Raw genomic sequence first — 14,185 nt, 5'->3', positions numbered from 1 at the left:
CAACACACACACCAGATAAAAGTAGGGCTGCTCTGCTTGAAGAAGGGGTAGGAAGGCCATCCTGCTTGCACCTCCTAAAGCAAAAACTTGTTCTTGATGAATGAGAGGGTCCCATGTCACCAGACCCATCACTGTACAAAGTCAGTTGACTCTAATGGCTCTGCCAAGAGCTAGAGTACAATTATTGCCCAAGGAGCTCCCTGGAAAGTTCCTGAAGGGCAAACAATCTGTGCTGTTGATTGTAGAAAAATCCATAGATTTAGTAGTCTGGCATGCAGTTGGCAAAGCAAACAATTGTTACTAAAGCGAAAGTGACAGAAGATGGAAGGCCATTCCACAGGATTCACAAGTAAGGGAGGCAGGGTCTAAACTTTCCTCAGGAAAGAGGTTTGCATCTGCTAGAATACCTGATCAAGGAAGGGATGGACTCAAGGCCCAGACTTACACACTATAGGACAGATACTTCCAAACTGTTTTTTCAAAGCAGCAAGCCCCTCTGCTAATCCAAATTCTAGACCAAACTCCAATATATAAAACAATGACAAATGCAGCTGTCTTCCAATTGGAAGGTTGGTAAGAAGACAGGATCCCCCAGGTACATATGTCCACTCCCTCTTCCCATAAGTTTGGCATCTCCTCAGAATCCTAAGGCTCCGTGGAACACTCTGTTAAAAGCACTAGTGTGGGGAATAAAACATGTGACTCTGGACTGGAAATTTTTAACGCAGGTATTAACACCTTGACCATGATTGTTATAGGTGAACTAAAGCCACAAATCATTTTCAATATCAGAATTATTGTTTTGAAATCACTATTAAAATAGACACATATGGCAAACCATTAATACAAAAATCAATGAACCAAAGAGCTAACTCTTCCCTGGCAAACCTCTTAAGATGTATAAAGAATTACATCAGAACCAGCCACCTGTTCTCAATTCTTTTATAACCCTTACAACAAAATTCCTTTTTAACTTACCTACTTCATAAACCTAAATCCCTGTCTTTATTTCAAATAATGGAGCCACCAGCGCCTTTGTCATTGCAAATCTATAGTGAAGAATAAAATAAATAAAATCTAAATTTTATAAAAATATTAAGCAACAAAAATTTAAAGAATATTAACCAACCAGCAGTTTTTTTTTTTATTCCTTAGAAAAGAGATTAAATCCTATATTTTAAAAAATCTGAGCTTAAAACCTAGTTTCTCAGGCTTCCCTGGTGGCGCAGCGGTTAAGAATCCGCCTGCTAATGCAGGGGACACAGGTTCAAGCCCTGGTCCGGGAAGATCCCACATGCCGCGGAGCAACTAAGCCCGTGCACCTCAACTACTGAAGCCTGCGCACCTAGAGTCCGTGCTCCGCAACTATTGAGCCCGTGTGCCACAACTACTGAAGCCTGCGCACCTAGAGCCCGTGCTCTGCAACAAGAGAAGCCACCGCAGTGAGAGGCCGACGTACCGCAGTGAAGGGTAGCCCCCGCTCACCACAACTAGAGAAAGCCCGTGCACAGTAAGGAAGACCCAACGCAGCCAAAAATAAATAAATAAAATTTATTTAAAAAAACACAAAACCTAGTTTCTAAAGATCCTTGATTTCATCATCTTTAGCAGCGACACAACTCGGGGAGTTTTAAAGAGCTTAGTTTACAAATTCAGTGTCCATGATTTGAAGACATCACTATCAGTCTGAAGAGAGGGGAAAAAAAGAGTACAGCTGGATCCAGGAGAAAAGCCAGGTTATTTACGCACCCACAAATTTTTTTCTGTTCTTCAATGGTTGTTGTTAGTAGATATTTTTCCTTTACAAAGAATAAACACAAATCCACTTCAGGGGGGAAAAACAGTAGCCTAAACTTTCAGCACTGGGAAATTCCATCCCAAGTTTTCAACTACTCACAAAAGCTTATGAGAGTTGACCCCCAGGACCATGGAGACCATGGAGGAGCGTGTCTGTGGCACATTCCGAGGAAGCGTGAGCCACAGAGCCCATACATTCCAGCACACTGAGCAAGCACACACATGCCTCCCCACTTCCCCAGACTCCGCCAGCGAGGGGGCACCAGGCTGGAGGCAGGCCCCACACACCAAGCACCTTCCAGTCCTGCCCAGCCATCCCTGCGGAAGTACAAAGGGGAAGGAGAATAAGAGAGAGGAACTGGCCAGTGCAGGGCCTCAAAGAAAGAAATATAAGACCGTTTGTGGGGTAGGCCAACCACATACTCTAAGGGTTTTTAAAAGTCAAAGAACAACTTGTGTGAGCCTCCTGGTCCTGCTACCACCAATGGAATCACTTACTGTCTCCCACCCACCACCAGTGAGTACCAGTCTTTCTCACATGCTCTGGAATTACAGACCGTACAAGCTGCACAACAAAGTTCAGTCACCTATGCTTCTACGGCTACCTGTATCCTTTCTCCCTTCCTCCATCCCTCTTTCTCTCCTTCCTTCCTTTCCTCCTTTCTTCCTCCTTCCTTGCTTCCCTCCTCCCTCTGTTCTTAATAATTGAAGAGGTTAAACTCCAGTTTTTCAGCGTTAAACTCTTTCATCATCTATCTCCGACTCTCTCATATAATGATGCACAAACACTTTTACTCCAAAACCTTATCTACACAATGAAGAGACAAAACATCCATTTTTCAAATATGCATTGTTAAAATCACAAAGATCAAGAGGGACTACAGTAAAAGGTCTCCACGTAACAAAAACCATACAGCCTGTCCTCACGTAAGCTTTTCAGAAATAGCCTCTATTTCGTGAGTTGGTTTGAGGTTAACCTGTCCACAGAACCACCATTCAATGAAATAGTTTTTTGCTTTACTTTCAAAGAGAAAGAGTAAAAAAGAATATATAAATGTGGCAATAAAAATCTTTTCTGATAATACTCTTGACTGAGAAAAGCCATTATTTTTCATCTTATAATAAAATTTTTTTCATAAAATTACTTTATCAAAAAAGCACCACCTCTATATCTACGAAGCAAAATTCTTGTATATCTCATTCCATTGGTAGTATAATTGTATCTCAAGTCCTATTTACTAAAAAAAACAAAAAAATTATGAATGCATAATATGCTTAAGTAGTGTATCAAAAAGAATATACAAATCTTTCTACTCCCTGTGCTTTCAGAATCTTTCATTGTCAAAAAGGTTTAAGGGCTTCCCTGGTGACACAGTGGTTAAGAATCCGCCTGCCAGTGCAGGGGACATGGGTTCGAGCCCTGATCCGGGAAGATCCCACATGCCACAGAGCAACTAAGCCCGTGTGCCACAACTACTGAGCCTGTTCTCTAGAGCCTTCGAGCCACAGCTACTGAAGCCCACATGCCTAGAGCCCGTGCTCCACAACAAGAGAAGCCACCACAATGAGAAGCCCGTGCACAGCAACGAAGACCCAACGCAGCCATTCATTAATTAATTAATTCAAAGGTTTAAAATTTTCTAATGTTAATAAGATGAACCACTCTATAGAAGATAATTTGCAAGAATCCCGTATTTCCGTCTCCAAATCATAGACACTTTTTAAAATATACAGATACAAATGAAAGCATGCCACACTTTGTGCAACACTCTAGGTCCTACACAAAAAAGTCTGAGGTGTTTTTTTCCAGGATTTAAAAAAAGTATCTGGGCCAAAGGCAAAAATACAGACCCTCCCTACCCACCCCACCCCACTGCATACATATGTTTTTTACACTTAACTTTCAACCACAATGATTTTTTTTAAATCTTTTTATCTTTAAGTAATTACTAATGCCTCTACTATAGGTCTACTTCAAGAAAGTTTCTTCAAATTATGACTAACACTTTCAGTTGTTTTTCAATTACACTAAATTAAAAATATACTACCTTCAGTTAGTCAGTCCTTTATCTTCCTCAGCATATCTGTTGTATACATGTAAACTTTAGCTCTAATTCTGAGTTAGGAAAAACATACAAAGTTACTCTATTACCTATGTACACATTATCACAACTTCCTACTTTATTGCTAGGGTGCTGTTACTGTATACAAATTAGATGGTAAGCAAGGGTAAGACGCCCACTGCTTCTTTGAAGCAGGTTTGGTCAGTAGAAGGAGTTGCTTTGGAGTCCAAAGCTTTACAGCCCTATCTGTGAAAGGGATGAAATTCAGATCTCTCTCGGCTGTATACAAAAAAATATGGAGAAGGCCTAGTCCAATGCCTAGCACATTAACTACTCAGCAAGTATTAGTTAACTTTCTTCTTCCTTTTCCCCATCTTCTGAGTCAGAATTCCACAGAACATGCAATACCCTACTCTGGGCTCTACTAAGTTAAAGAAATGAAATGCCTAGGGAGTTGGAAATAATCTTTCAGTTACCTTTTTCTTGATAATTCCTTCCTCCCTTCCACCACCACCATAAATATGATACTACACAAAAGTTAAAGGAAACGAGGATAAATGCAGGCAAAGTTCACAATTAAGGGGAAATGGACTGTTCTTCACATGCTTAGTTATTTAGTATATGCTTTTGTGTGACTATATCATTAATGAGGAACTCAGAGAACTTTAGGGATGCTATCCTATTAACATTCATTTCACTCCCACAGGAGAGGCCAAAGGCCATAGTCTGTACAGAAAGTGAATCAGAGAGAGACACCAAATCTCAGGAAAGACTTGGCAGCTACCAGCAAAACACTTAAAACGAAACAGTCCTGCCCTCTGGCAATGGATTGGCTGAAACCTGGGACGAACCCACCCAAGTGATTCCTTGAGCTTGACTTTCCTTTACCATGTGGCACACGGTCTTGACCAGGGCTACCTGTGTAATCTGTGTGGCTCAGCTGTTGAAACATCTTTCTTGGCAATGTCCTATGTCATAATACAAGGAATGCAAACACTAAAAAAAGCAATGTAACAACAACATCAAGATCCAACCTTCTTGGTTAGGCATACCCCACTTCTGTCTATGGGCAAGCACAGTGATACTGCCAGTAATTTAAAAATGACCTCTGTTTCTAATTTTTTTCTTAAAAACTATAACAAAGTACAGATCATTTGGATTGATTAAGAATAAGATCATTGCAAAGGGTGATTCACAAACAAATCTATATTTATATCTTTCCATCACTCTTGAATGGCAACCTTTGAACAGTACAACACTTTCAGATAACTTCTTTAATTAATAAACAAAGTAAATGTAGGTGAAGTACGCTGGACTGAGAATCAGAAGTTCTAACCCTAGCTTTACTATTTAATAGTAATGTGACCTTAGGTAAATTATTAAATTTCTCTGAGACTGAGTTTTCTCATCTAAAAAAAGGAATAATATTAACTGTCCTTTCTTCTTCACATAATTATTATTTAGAATAAATGAAATAATGTGTTGAAGAGGCTGAGATATTATCAGTACTATGTGAATATGAGATGCAGGCACATAAATATACATTTATCTAGTATTATTTACATGTCAACACATGGAATCATGATATTACCTTTCTGATCACATTTAAAACAAAAATTAAAAGTCCAAGCTTCCCCCATAGGCCAAATCCTCACATGTTGGTACACATTAATTGTATGATAATAAGAAAAACTGAAAATATCGTTCTCATTGCAATCGTCCCATACAGATTATCCTGGTCATTAGGTACAACATTTTCCTTGATATAGATAGATAGAAGAAAGTCTAAAACATGCATCAGAACTCTTAATTTTCATTTAATGGACTTACTGAAATACCTATTTTATGAAATATTCTTGATAATAAACAGAATGGGAAAATTCTAACTAAATCTTCACATTTTAAGAAATAAAGTATAGAACAGATAAATAAATAGGAAATCCAAGAATAAACAAAACATGTGTCCAAAATGTAAGCTTATTATTCAGTGAGAACCAGAGGCTTGGGGAAGAAACATATCTATTAAATGATGGACATCATTTTGGACTTGATTGCCTGCTATTAATTCAAAAGTATCCATTTTCTCTGGTCTACTTATTCAACACCTCAACATGCCATCAAACACTAAACTAAATTAAAGAAACAGTAATTATATTCTCCCTCCTCTTTGGAAGCCAAAGTAACAAAATCTGAATTTTTCTGTAAAAGAAAATAATTTTTCTTCACTATTTTATGGAAAGACCAGACTAAAGTACATGATCAAAACAGGAAAAGAAAAACCTTAAAAATAATGCTCTGAGCACTCTGCAATTTTGCTGCCCAAAATAGAACCCATACAGTCCATGCCACCAAATGAAAATTACAAGTTTGTAAGCATGAAGTCAAATTATAAAGTAAAAGATTTAAAAAAATATTTTAATGGTGATAAATGAAAGGAAAGACTGTTATCTTTACTGGTAGGTGTTTGTTGTTTATTTGCTATTATGTTTTCTTCAGTGATAGTGTTTTGAATGACTACCCAAACTAACTTGAACTTTAATTTGAGTGTAAAAAGGACAAACCTTGACTAACAAATTACTTGGGCAAATTTTGTTAAACAGAACTCTCCCATTCTTCAAATTAAGAAGTTAATCATAACTTTTGGAAATTATGCTTTTGACTAAAATTTTTAGAAAGCTGGTTTAAAAAATTGGTTTAGCCAAACCCCACCACTTTCTTCTTCAACACCAATAAGAACACTGAAGACATTTTGGTGGCATTTAAATATAATTTTTTAAAATATATTTTTGAAATTTATTATTCAACTTTTTTAACAGCCTCCAAAGAAACCAGCTCAATACTATGCTTCTTCTAATGAAACTGATTCTCTCAGAGTACTTTTGTTATGCAAAATAATACACTGTCTTCCACAGTATAGAATTTCTAAATGAAAATCCATATTCAAATCTTAAATCTTCTATAGAAAATCAAAGCCTACACAGAATCATTTGCCAATTCTCTTAGTGAGAGGGGACATCCAAGCAAAAGTGAAGGAGAGTAAATTTCCCACAGAATGGTCCTTCTAGTAGCATGCTCACTGAAGAAGCCACTACAGGTGTCTGTGCCCTGGCTCCCACAAGGTTAAACACCTGCAAGAGTTATGCATCACTCAAGGCACATGTTATTGCACTTGACTCCCTTTATTTATCACAAGGTTCAAACACCTAGCAATTTTCATTTGCCTTGTCAGGACTAAAATCCAGAACATTTGTTGTTTAATTTAAAGATATCCTCCTCTTCCCTCTTGATACCATCTGTCTGAAACTACTGTCTCCCATAAAACACACACGCACATGTGCACACACACACACACACACACACCCATGTGCACACACCCCGCTGAACCACAGAGATTGATGCACTTAAACTCAAATTACGTCCTCTAACAACTGACCAATTGCTCATCTACTTTTGAGGATTTCATTAGCAGACTTGGAAGAGTGATTCAGCAGGAGACAGCAAATATTTAGAAAGCTGAAAGTATCAAATATGTATAAATAGTTCTTACAGAAATCTGATTTTCATAACTTTCTGACTTTTAATAAATGTGCCCAAATTACCACCCTTTTATGCACATTTCAATGTCATTTACATTCCCCCCATCTAAAAAACTGGAACAACCTCTGTAAAATAAAAAGCATTTACTCAAAATAATAGTGAAATGTTGATTTTGATATGTATTAGTTCTGAATCTTATAACATCCTTTAAAATTTTTCTTCTTAAAGAAAATATATTGTGCTTTAGATCATTATGTATAAAAGGTGTTCTACAAATATTATTAATCTTCTCTCATCTTCTCTATATAAATGATAATCTCAGGCTAACATAATAAAAAACAAAACTCTGAGACCATCCCTTACTGGTCATCTTATACCCAGCCATAATTACAAAGAAACATTATTTAAAAAAACACAATTTGACAAATGTATTACATATCACCAAATCACCTTTTAGAATTAACGTTCATGTGTTTAGCCATCTAGTACTTTTATAAATCACTACAATATAATTTAAAATTGATATGAATTTGTCAAATTGGAAAATCAAGCCCCATATAACATCTATTTCGCTTTGTAGATTTCAATGGCTTTTAATATTTAACCAAATAACGTAAAAAACAATGACCAGTCTTTTAAAAACACAAACTAGAATTTTAAACCTGAATTACCAAGTAATTTTTTTCTTTATTGCTTCTATTTTAATCTCAACACTTATCTCTTAAAGGTCACGAAAATGTGTAATTTTCTATGGCATTACCTAGAACGGCATAAAAAAATTACTAGCCTTTTTTTAAAATGGGAAACTAAATGTCCAACTCAAAGTCAAATCAAAACTAACCTTACAGTAATATATATATGTGTGTGTATGTGTGTGTACATATATATATATGTAAAATATCCACACATGGAATCTATACAATTAAATCCAGGCCTTAATTTCTAATTCAACAAATTCTTGAAATAGGGTACCATATGATTTTAACCTAATAAAGTCTTTTCTGTTGTTACAAAATTAAAAATTGATCCATCAAAAGCCTTTGTTGCAGGGAGGGCTTGAGGTTGGGTGGTTGGGTTTTTTTTTTTTCTTTTTGGTATTTAATTCAACTATACACAATGTAGTACATACAAGCAAAACACAATTGAGATACTGTTTTCTTTAACATTCCTATAGGAGACCAAATTCATTTGCATTGGAGAGAACACAATTACTGATTTTTAACTCATGAAAGACAAATTCATAGCTTTTCCCTACACTACCTCATAGTATTCTCACCATCTCAGTGAAAGCATGTCTAGCACCACTTAGTTACTTCCTAGAAGTGGGCAGAAATTGCATTTTTCAAAGTTTTGTTTCTCACAGAATCATTCAACTTTAGTTACAAAGCACATTCAGGTTAGCGTATGTCTTAGCTCAAAACAATTTATGTAATGTGTGTGTGTGTGCATGTGTGTAGATACATATAGTATATAAATTTTTTTTAAACTAAACTCTCATCAACATCAAAAATGAAATTTCTATCAAGGAAGTTCCCACAACTTTTACAGCCCTTTGTCTGTTTTTTCTTCCTTAAGAAATCTTTGATTCATATATGCTACCAAGAAATGCGAATACAGAAAAAAGAATCAAAGATTTTTATTCAACAGAGCCTGAAGACAACTTAGAAAGTAAGAAGAATAGATGGTTTGTACATGGTTTACATTACAATAATTTGCATTTAATAAGAATGAAGCACATGTGGCAAAAGAAAAAAGAGTTTTCTACTTTTAAGTGACCCTGAGAAAATAATATTATCTAGTCTGTCTACAAAAACAGCACATATAAAATAATGCTAGAATGATATTTAACAAAAGATCCAATTGGTAAGCAAATGGCATGCCAATATTTTCATAACTTAAGATAAAAAACATCTCCTCCCAAGTATCATTAGGTTAAAAAAAATCTATTTGGAATATAGATATTAAAACTGATTCTTGAGAACAGAAAGAAATCAGAACAATATAAAGAAAATGAGCACTCACTTGTGGAATGGTTTTTTAAGTAAGCAAGCAATGAGGATGAATTGTTTTCTTCACATTTTCACTTCTACTAACACAAAAACCACATATAGAACTGACTGAAGGCCAACAAATGTACTTTTAACTTGTTAATTTTCATGGAAGTGCAATAAAAGAACACCAAAATAGTCACCATATAACATAAAAGCTTTGGTTTCAAATGTCACAGTACCCTGTTTTTGAGAGTCCCCTCCGTGGTGGAGCCCTGTACATGAGAACACACAGCTGCCTCCTCCCAGGAGTCTGAGCTCAGTACACAACACCAGGCATCAGCTCTCTCTCCCTTAGCCTGCAGTACCAGTAACTAATTTCTGCATTTTAAACTAATAAAGGAAAGGAAGAAAGATCAAAGCTATCCAATCAGAAATGAAGCAGCCCTCTACAGCAGCAGCTTATGCATACATTTGGCATGTCAGACATCTTCAGAGTAGTGAATCATACACTGCGCATTTCAATCTACCTCCTAGGTATTTCATATTACCCACAGTGTTCAAAGAAATCATGTACCAGTAAAGCTGTATAAGTCCTAGATTGCTCTTTATTTAATTAATACTAAAAATTTGGGACAAGCTTTTAATTCTGAACTCTTATAAACACAGCAAAATCATCTAAATGACCCACCAGCTAACAGCAAATAACCTCTGTATTTTGAAAGAAAAAAGTTAAAACATAATATATTTGTGAGAAGTTTCAAGAGATGTTAATAACTTTAGATAAACTAGTATTTCACTTACATTGCAACATTAAATAATATACTTTGCAACATGAAATGAGACACCAACTAACCAAAAATAAAATTCTACCGATTTTTACTAATTATAACCAAAAAAACCCCTCAAAACAATTATACAGCCAACAGAATTAGATATTTATAGAAACATAACCCATCAAATATTTTGGGTGCTTCTTTCAAACCTTGTTCAATATGTTCATCCAATATTCAAGTGTTATAAGATGAGTAATTTCAACTTACAGTAAATAGTTAATGTATCAAAAAGCTTCAACTTCGATTTCTCAAGCAAAAAAAATTTTTTTAAGAAAAGCATACAAACTTAAAATACTTAATTTAAAAATTAATCAGTTGCACATTACATTTCTTCCTAGAGAGAAGAACTAGCTTAATATTACACATGAAACTGCAAATCATAATTTTTACCTCTTTTTTTTTAAGTTATTAAGTAGTTTTCTGATATGCCACTGGAATCATTGGCAAACAAAAGATATTCTGTTGCTTAGTTAAAACATATCTGGAAATGTGCACACATTTTTAGAAACCCTTTAAGCAAAACATCTATGTATTTAACAACTGGGATAGTTTGTTTTAAAATCTATTCAATCCTGGCAAAAATCAAGTAAATGGTTACACTATTGAGAATCACAAACTGTAAAGGTGGTAAGTCAAAGACTTCACTTAGAGTCTCCAATTCAGCTACTTAATGACTAATGGTGAAGAAATGTATGTGAATGGGATATAAACTAAGTTACGACACACAGAAAAAAAATCTAGAATGAGTAATAAAGGGCCCAAATTTAAAGTCCACAATAAACTTTAAACAAAGATGTTCTCCCTCATTCTCTCCTCACAGACATTCTCATGTAAGCAAATCACTGTGGAGAAATCCAACCTCCACAAAACTTTTTAGTCCTTCATTAACAACAGTGCACTTAAATATAATTATAGATTTCACAGTGATATTTGTTTAGCCTCAAACATATCTTAAAAGCAACAACAACAAGAAAACGCTCAGAAGCAATATTCAGTAGTCTCTGTGACTAAAAAAGTCTGGCTTTTAACTGCCACCTAATCCAAACAACCTACTTGTTTAAAGCACTATGCAAAAATATCGACCCCTTGCTTAATTATTTTATTATCCAACACCAAGGTATCTAAAAAAGAAAACTAATTAATCGCAATAATCGCGAAGTTTAGTTAAGCAATTTAGCTGACACAGTAAATAGTTACTCTTAACATCTCACAGGAAGTCTTGACAAGCATTTGTTGCCATTGTGCTGGGGGGCAGGGGTGGGAGTGGCGGGTGGGAGGCAAGTTTTCATAAACAAGTTAAACGGTCCCAGCGAATTTAACACAGCTAGTGTTCGCCACCCACCCCCAATAAGGCACCAGATACTTTCCAAGTACAGTAAACACCTTATATAATGAAAGTAAAAAATGTAGCTTTCTAAACTATTTTAACTCCACTACAAAAACAAACAAACGCCTTTTAAAAAAAACTATACAAGCACATTTTTAAAAACTGAGTGTATTTTTTTTATTTAGACGTAAGACCAATCACACAAAAAAACTAAGCAAAATATTATTTACCTGAGCTTTTTGGAGACTGAGTAATCAACTTCCATGATTTTCCCATGCAATTCCACTTTACCTTTAAAACAGAAATTAAAGCACTCAGAACCTTCCTGCGATCAAACCGGCGGGGGGCTAGGAGGGGCACGCACAGAACTCCACGCTCCGGCTCCGCCTTCGGGCGCCCTCAAGGGGTCTCCTACCCTGCTCGAGCTGGGCAAACTTGGTTCCCAGTGGAGAAAAAAGGTGGGCGCCCCATGTCGCCTTGTTCCCCGGGACGAGGTGGCAAGGGTGCGAGCCCGGATCCCGACCCCAGGTATAGCTGTGGGTGGCATTACCGGAAAAACAAATTTAATAAAGAGCGGCGCCAATTTGAAAGGATGAGCTCATTTGAAACTCAAGCTGCAGGGCTGGCACGGCCCCGCTCCTCTCCGGGCCCCCACCTCTCCATTGCGCTAATCCGGGCTCCGAAGGCTCCGCTGCTCTCCCCTCCCTGCCCTCTCCTCCCGGTGGCCCTGGTGAGACACGCCGAAGCCCCCCGGGGGCCGCTTCCGCGAGAGCCGGGTCCCCGCCTGCTTCTGGTCACCTTGGCCTCGCCGCTGCCCCGCCCCCACCCCGCGCGCCAGTGGGGAAGGGGCTCCGGCAGGGCCGAGGTTCGGGGGGCGCAGGCTCGTGGCCTGGGGGCGAGCGCGGCTCCGAGCGGTGCGTGTGCGGGAGGGAGAGTTGGTGAGTGCGCGCGCGCGCGAGTGTGTGTGTGTGTCGCTCTCCGTCTCCCGTCTGGGCTCCAGCGCTCTCGCGGGCCCCCCGGTCGCCTCTTTCTCGGTTCTCAGTCCGGGCCCCCACCGAGTTGAGACAGGGCACCTCGTAAAAAGGTGCTTCTGGCCGAGCGGGAGGCGGGGGGACAGACGGCGGAAAGCCCCCAGCCCCGAGTTCTTCTCAATAAAATCGGACAAAAAATTCAGAGAAAAATAGGAGCGCTTGAGAGACAAGCGAGAAGGGACTGAGGTTCGGGAGAGGACCGAGAGAGATGTGCCGTCGTGCAAAGGCGGGGTGGGGGGAGCCCCGAAACCTCGGAGGGGATCGTCAGGGTGGCGCCGAGGGGGTGCCAAAAGTGGGGGACCGCGGGGCGAGCTGGGGAGGGGGCTCGAAAGGAGAGTGCGGCTCAGGGGACGCCAGAGGGCGAGAGGTCCTGGGCACGAGGCACGGGAAGGGGTAAGGTCCGGTCAAGAGAGAAGGACATTCAGGATTTAGGGGGGTCCCTGACAAAAGGGGTGACGGGAAGGTCAGGGAAGAAGGGGAGACTGGGGCTCTCTAAGGATGGGGGTGGGGAACTCTGGAAAGCAACTCGGGGAGCCGGAGGAACAAGGGGTGCCCCGGGAGAGCGAGAGAGCCTCGGGAACCCTAGGGGAGGCTCGGGGGTCGCCCCAGGGCTGCGGCTGGGAGGGCAAGGGGTGAGTCCGGAGCCGTGGGGGGAGGGGAGCGGGCCGTCCCAAGAGCGGGCCGGCGGTGAGAGTTGAAGGTCTGGTGCGTGGAAGTGAACGTGCGGGCGCTAAAGCCCCCGCCGGGCGCCGCCCGCAGGGCTCGGCCTCCCTCCGGGCGCCGTCCCGGCCTGAGCTGGGCGAGGCGGGGGGAGGGGGACAGCGCCGACTGCTCACCCGAGAGGGTCTCGATGGCGCGGATGGCCCAGTTCTGGTCGGGGTAGTCCACGAAGGCGTAGCCGGACTTGAGCAGGACCTGTCCCGCCAGGGGCAGCTTCCTGTCCCCGAAGAGCTGCCGGAGGTCGTCGGCAGTGACGGCGGGGCTCAGGTTCCCGATGTAAAGCTTGTTCATCATCCGTCTCTTCCCCGAGAGCCCGCGGCTCCCCCGGCCCGGTACCCGGCGCTCCTCGCCTCCTCCGCTGCCCTCGTCTCCCCTCCTCCTCCTCCGCCCCCCCTCCCCGCCCTCCGCCCGCCCGCCACCCACCCCCACCCTCAGCCTGGCTCCCCCCACCGCGGCCGGCCCGGCCCGCCCGGGGGCAGAGGCGGAGGCGGGGACTCGGCGCGGCTGCCTCCTCGGGGCAGAGTCCCGGGCCGGGCGGCGGCGCGCGGACAAAGCGCTCTCTCTGCCTCCCTCTCTCCCTCTCAAGGCGGTGGCGGGAGGAGGAGCAGCGGCGGGCGGCGGCAGCGCACCCCGCGTGTGTCTGTGTGAGAGTTTGTACGGGCGTGTGCGCAGCCGAGAGTGAGCGAGCGAGCGCCCCCTCCCCGCCCCGCGCCGCTGCGCCCCTCGCCTCGCGCCCCCCGCGCTCCGAGCGCTCCGCGCGGCTACCGGGACTTCTGCCCCGCGCCGGGCGGGCGGAAGCGGGTCGCGGCCTGGGGCTGGGGCTCCCGGGAGCCAGAACCCCGGGCAGGCGCGGCGCGGAGGCCGGGCGAGCGGCGGGGAGGGGAAG

The 14,185-nt window shown here is 41.3% G+C and overlaps 1 protein-coding gene across 6 annotated transcripts in view; it reads right to left on the bottom strand.

Annotated features, from left to right (window-relative positions):
* IGF2BP2 (insulin like growth factor 2 mRNA binding protein 2) overlaps positions 1–13,686 on the bottom strand; it is a 160,261-nt gene extending 146,575 nt beyond the window's left edge. For 2 of the 6 annotated variants that reach the window (XM_027109634.1, XM_027109651.1), the window contains exons 1-2: positions 13,416–13,686; positions 11,779–11,839 (exon numbers count right to left, since the gene is read on the bottom strand). In XM_027109634.1, the coding sequence (XP_026965435.1) occupies positions 11,779–11,839; positions 13,416–13,593 (239 nt within the window). In that variant the 5' untranslated portion in view covers positions 13,594–13,686. Of the gene's footprint in view, positions 1–9,627; positions 9,684–11,778; positions 11,840–13,415 lie in introns of those variants that run through there. The other 4 variants (XM_027109643.1, XM_027109668.1, XM_027109674.1 and 1 more) reach the window with 3 other exon arrangements.
* Between the last annotated feature and the right edge of the window lie 499 nt (positions 13,687–14,185).

Source organism: Aethalodelphis obliquidens, unplaced genomic scaffold (assembly GCF_003676395.1).
Source record: "Aethalodelphis obliquidens isolate GAN/ISIS:26980383/991018 unplaced genomic scaffold, ASM367639v1 scaffold1, whole genome shotgun sequence".
Classification (NCBI taxonomy): domain Eukaryota; kingdom Metazoa; phylum Chordata; class Mammalia; order Artiodactyla; family Delphinidae; genus Aethalodelphis; species Aethalodelphis obliquidens.
The sequence above is the reverse complement of the archived record's forward strand: the minus strand, read 5'-3'. Positions and strand labels throughout refer to the sequence as shown.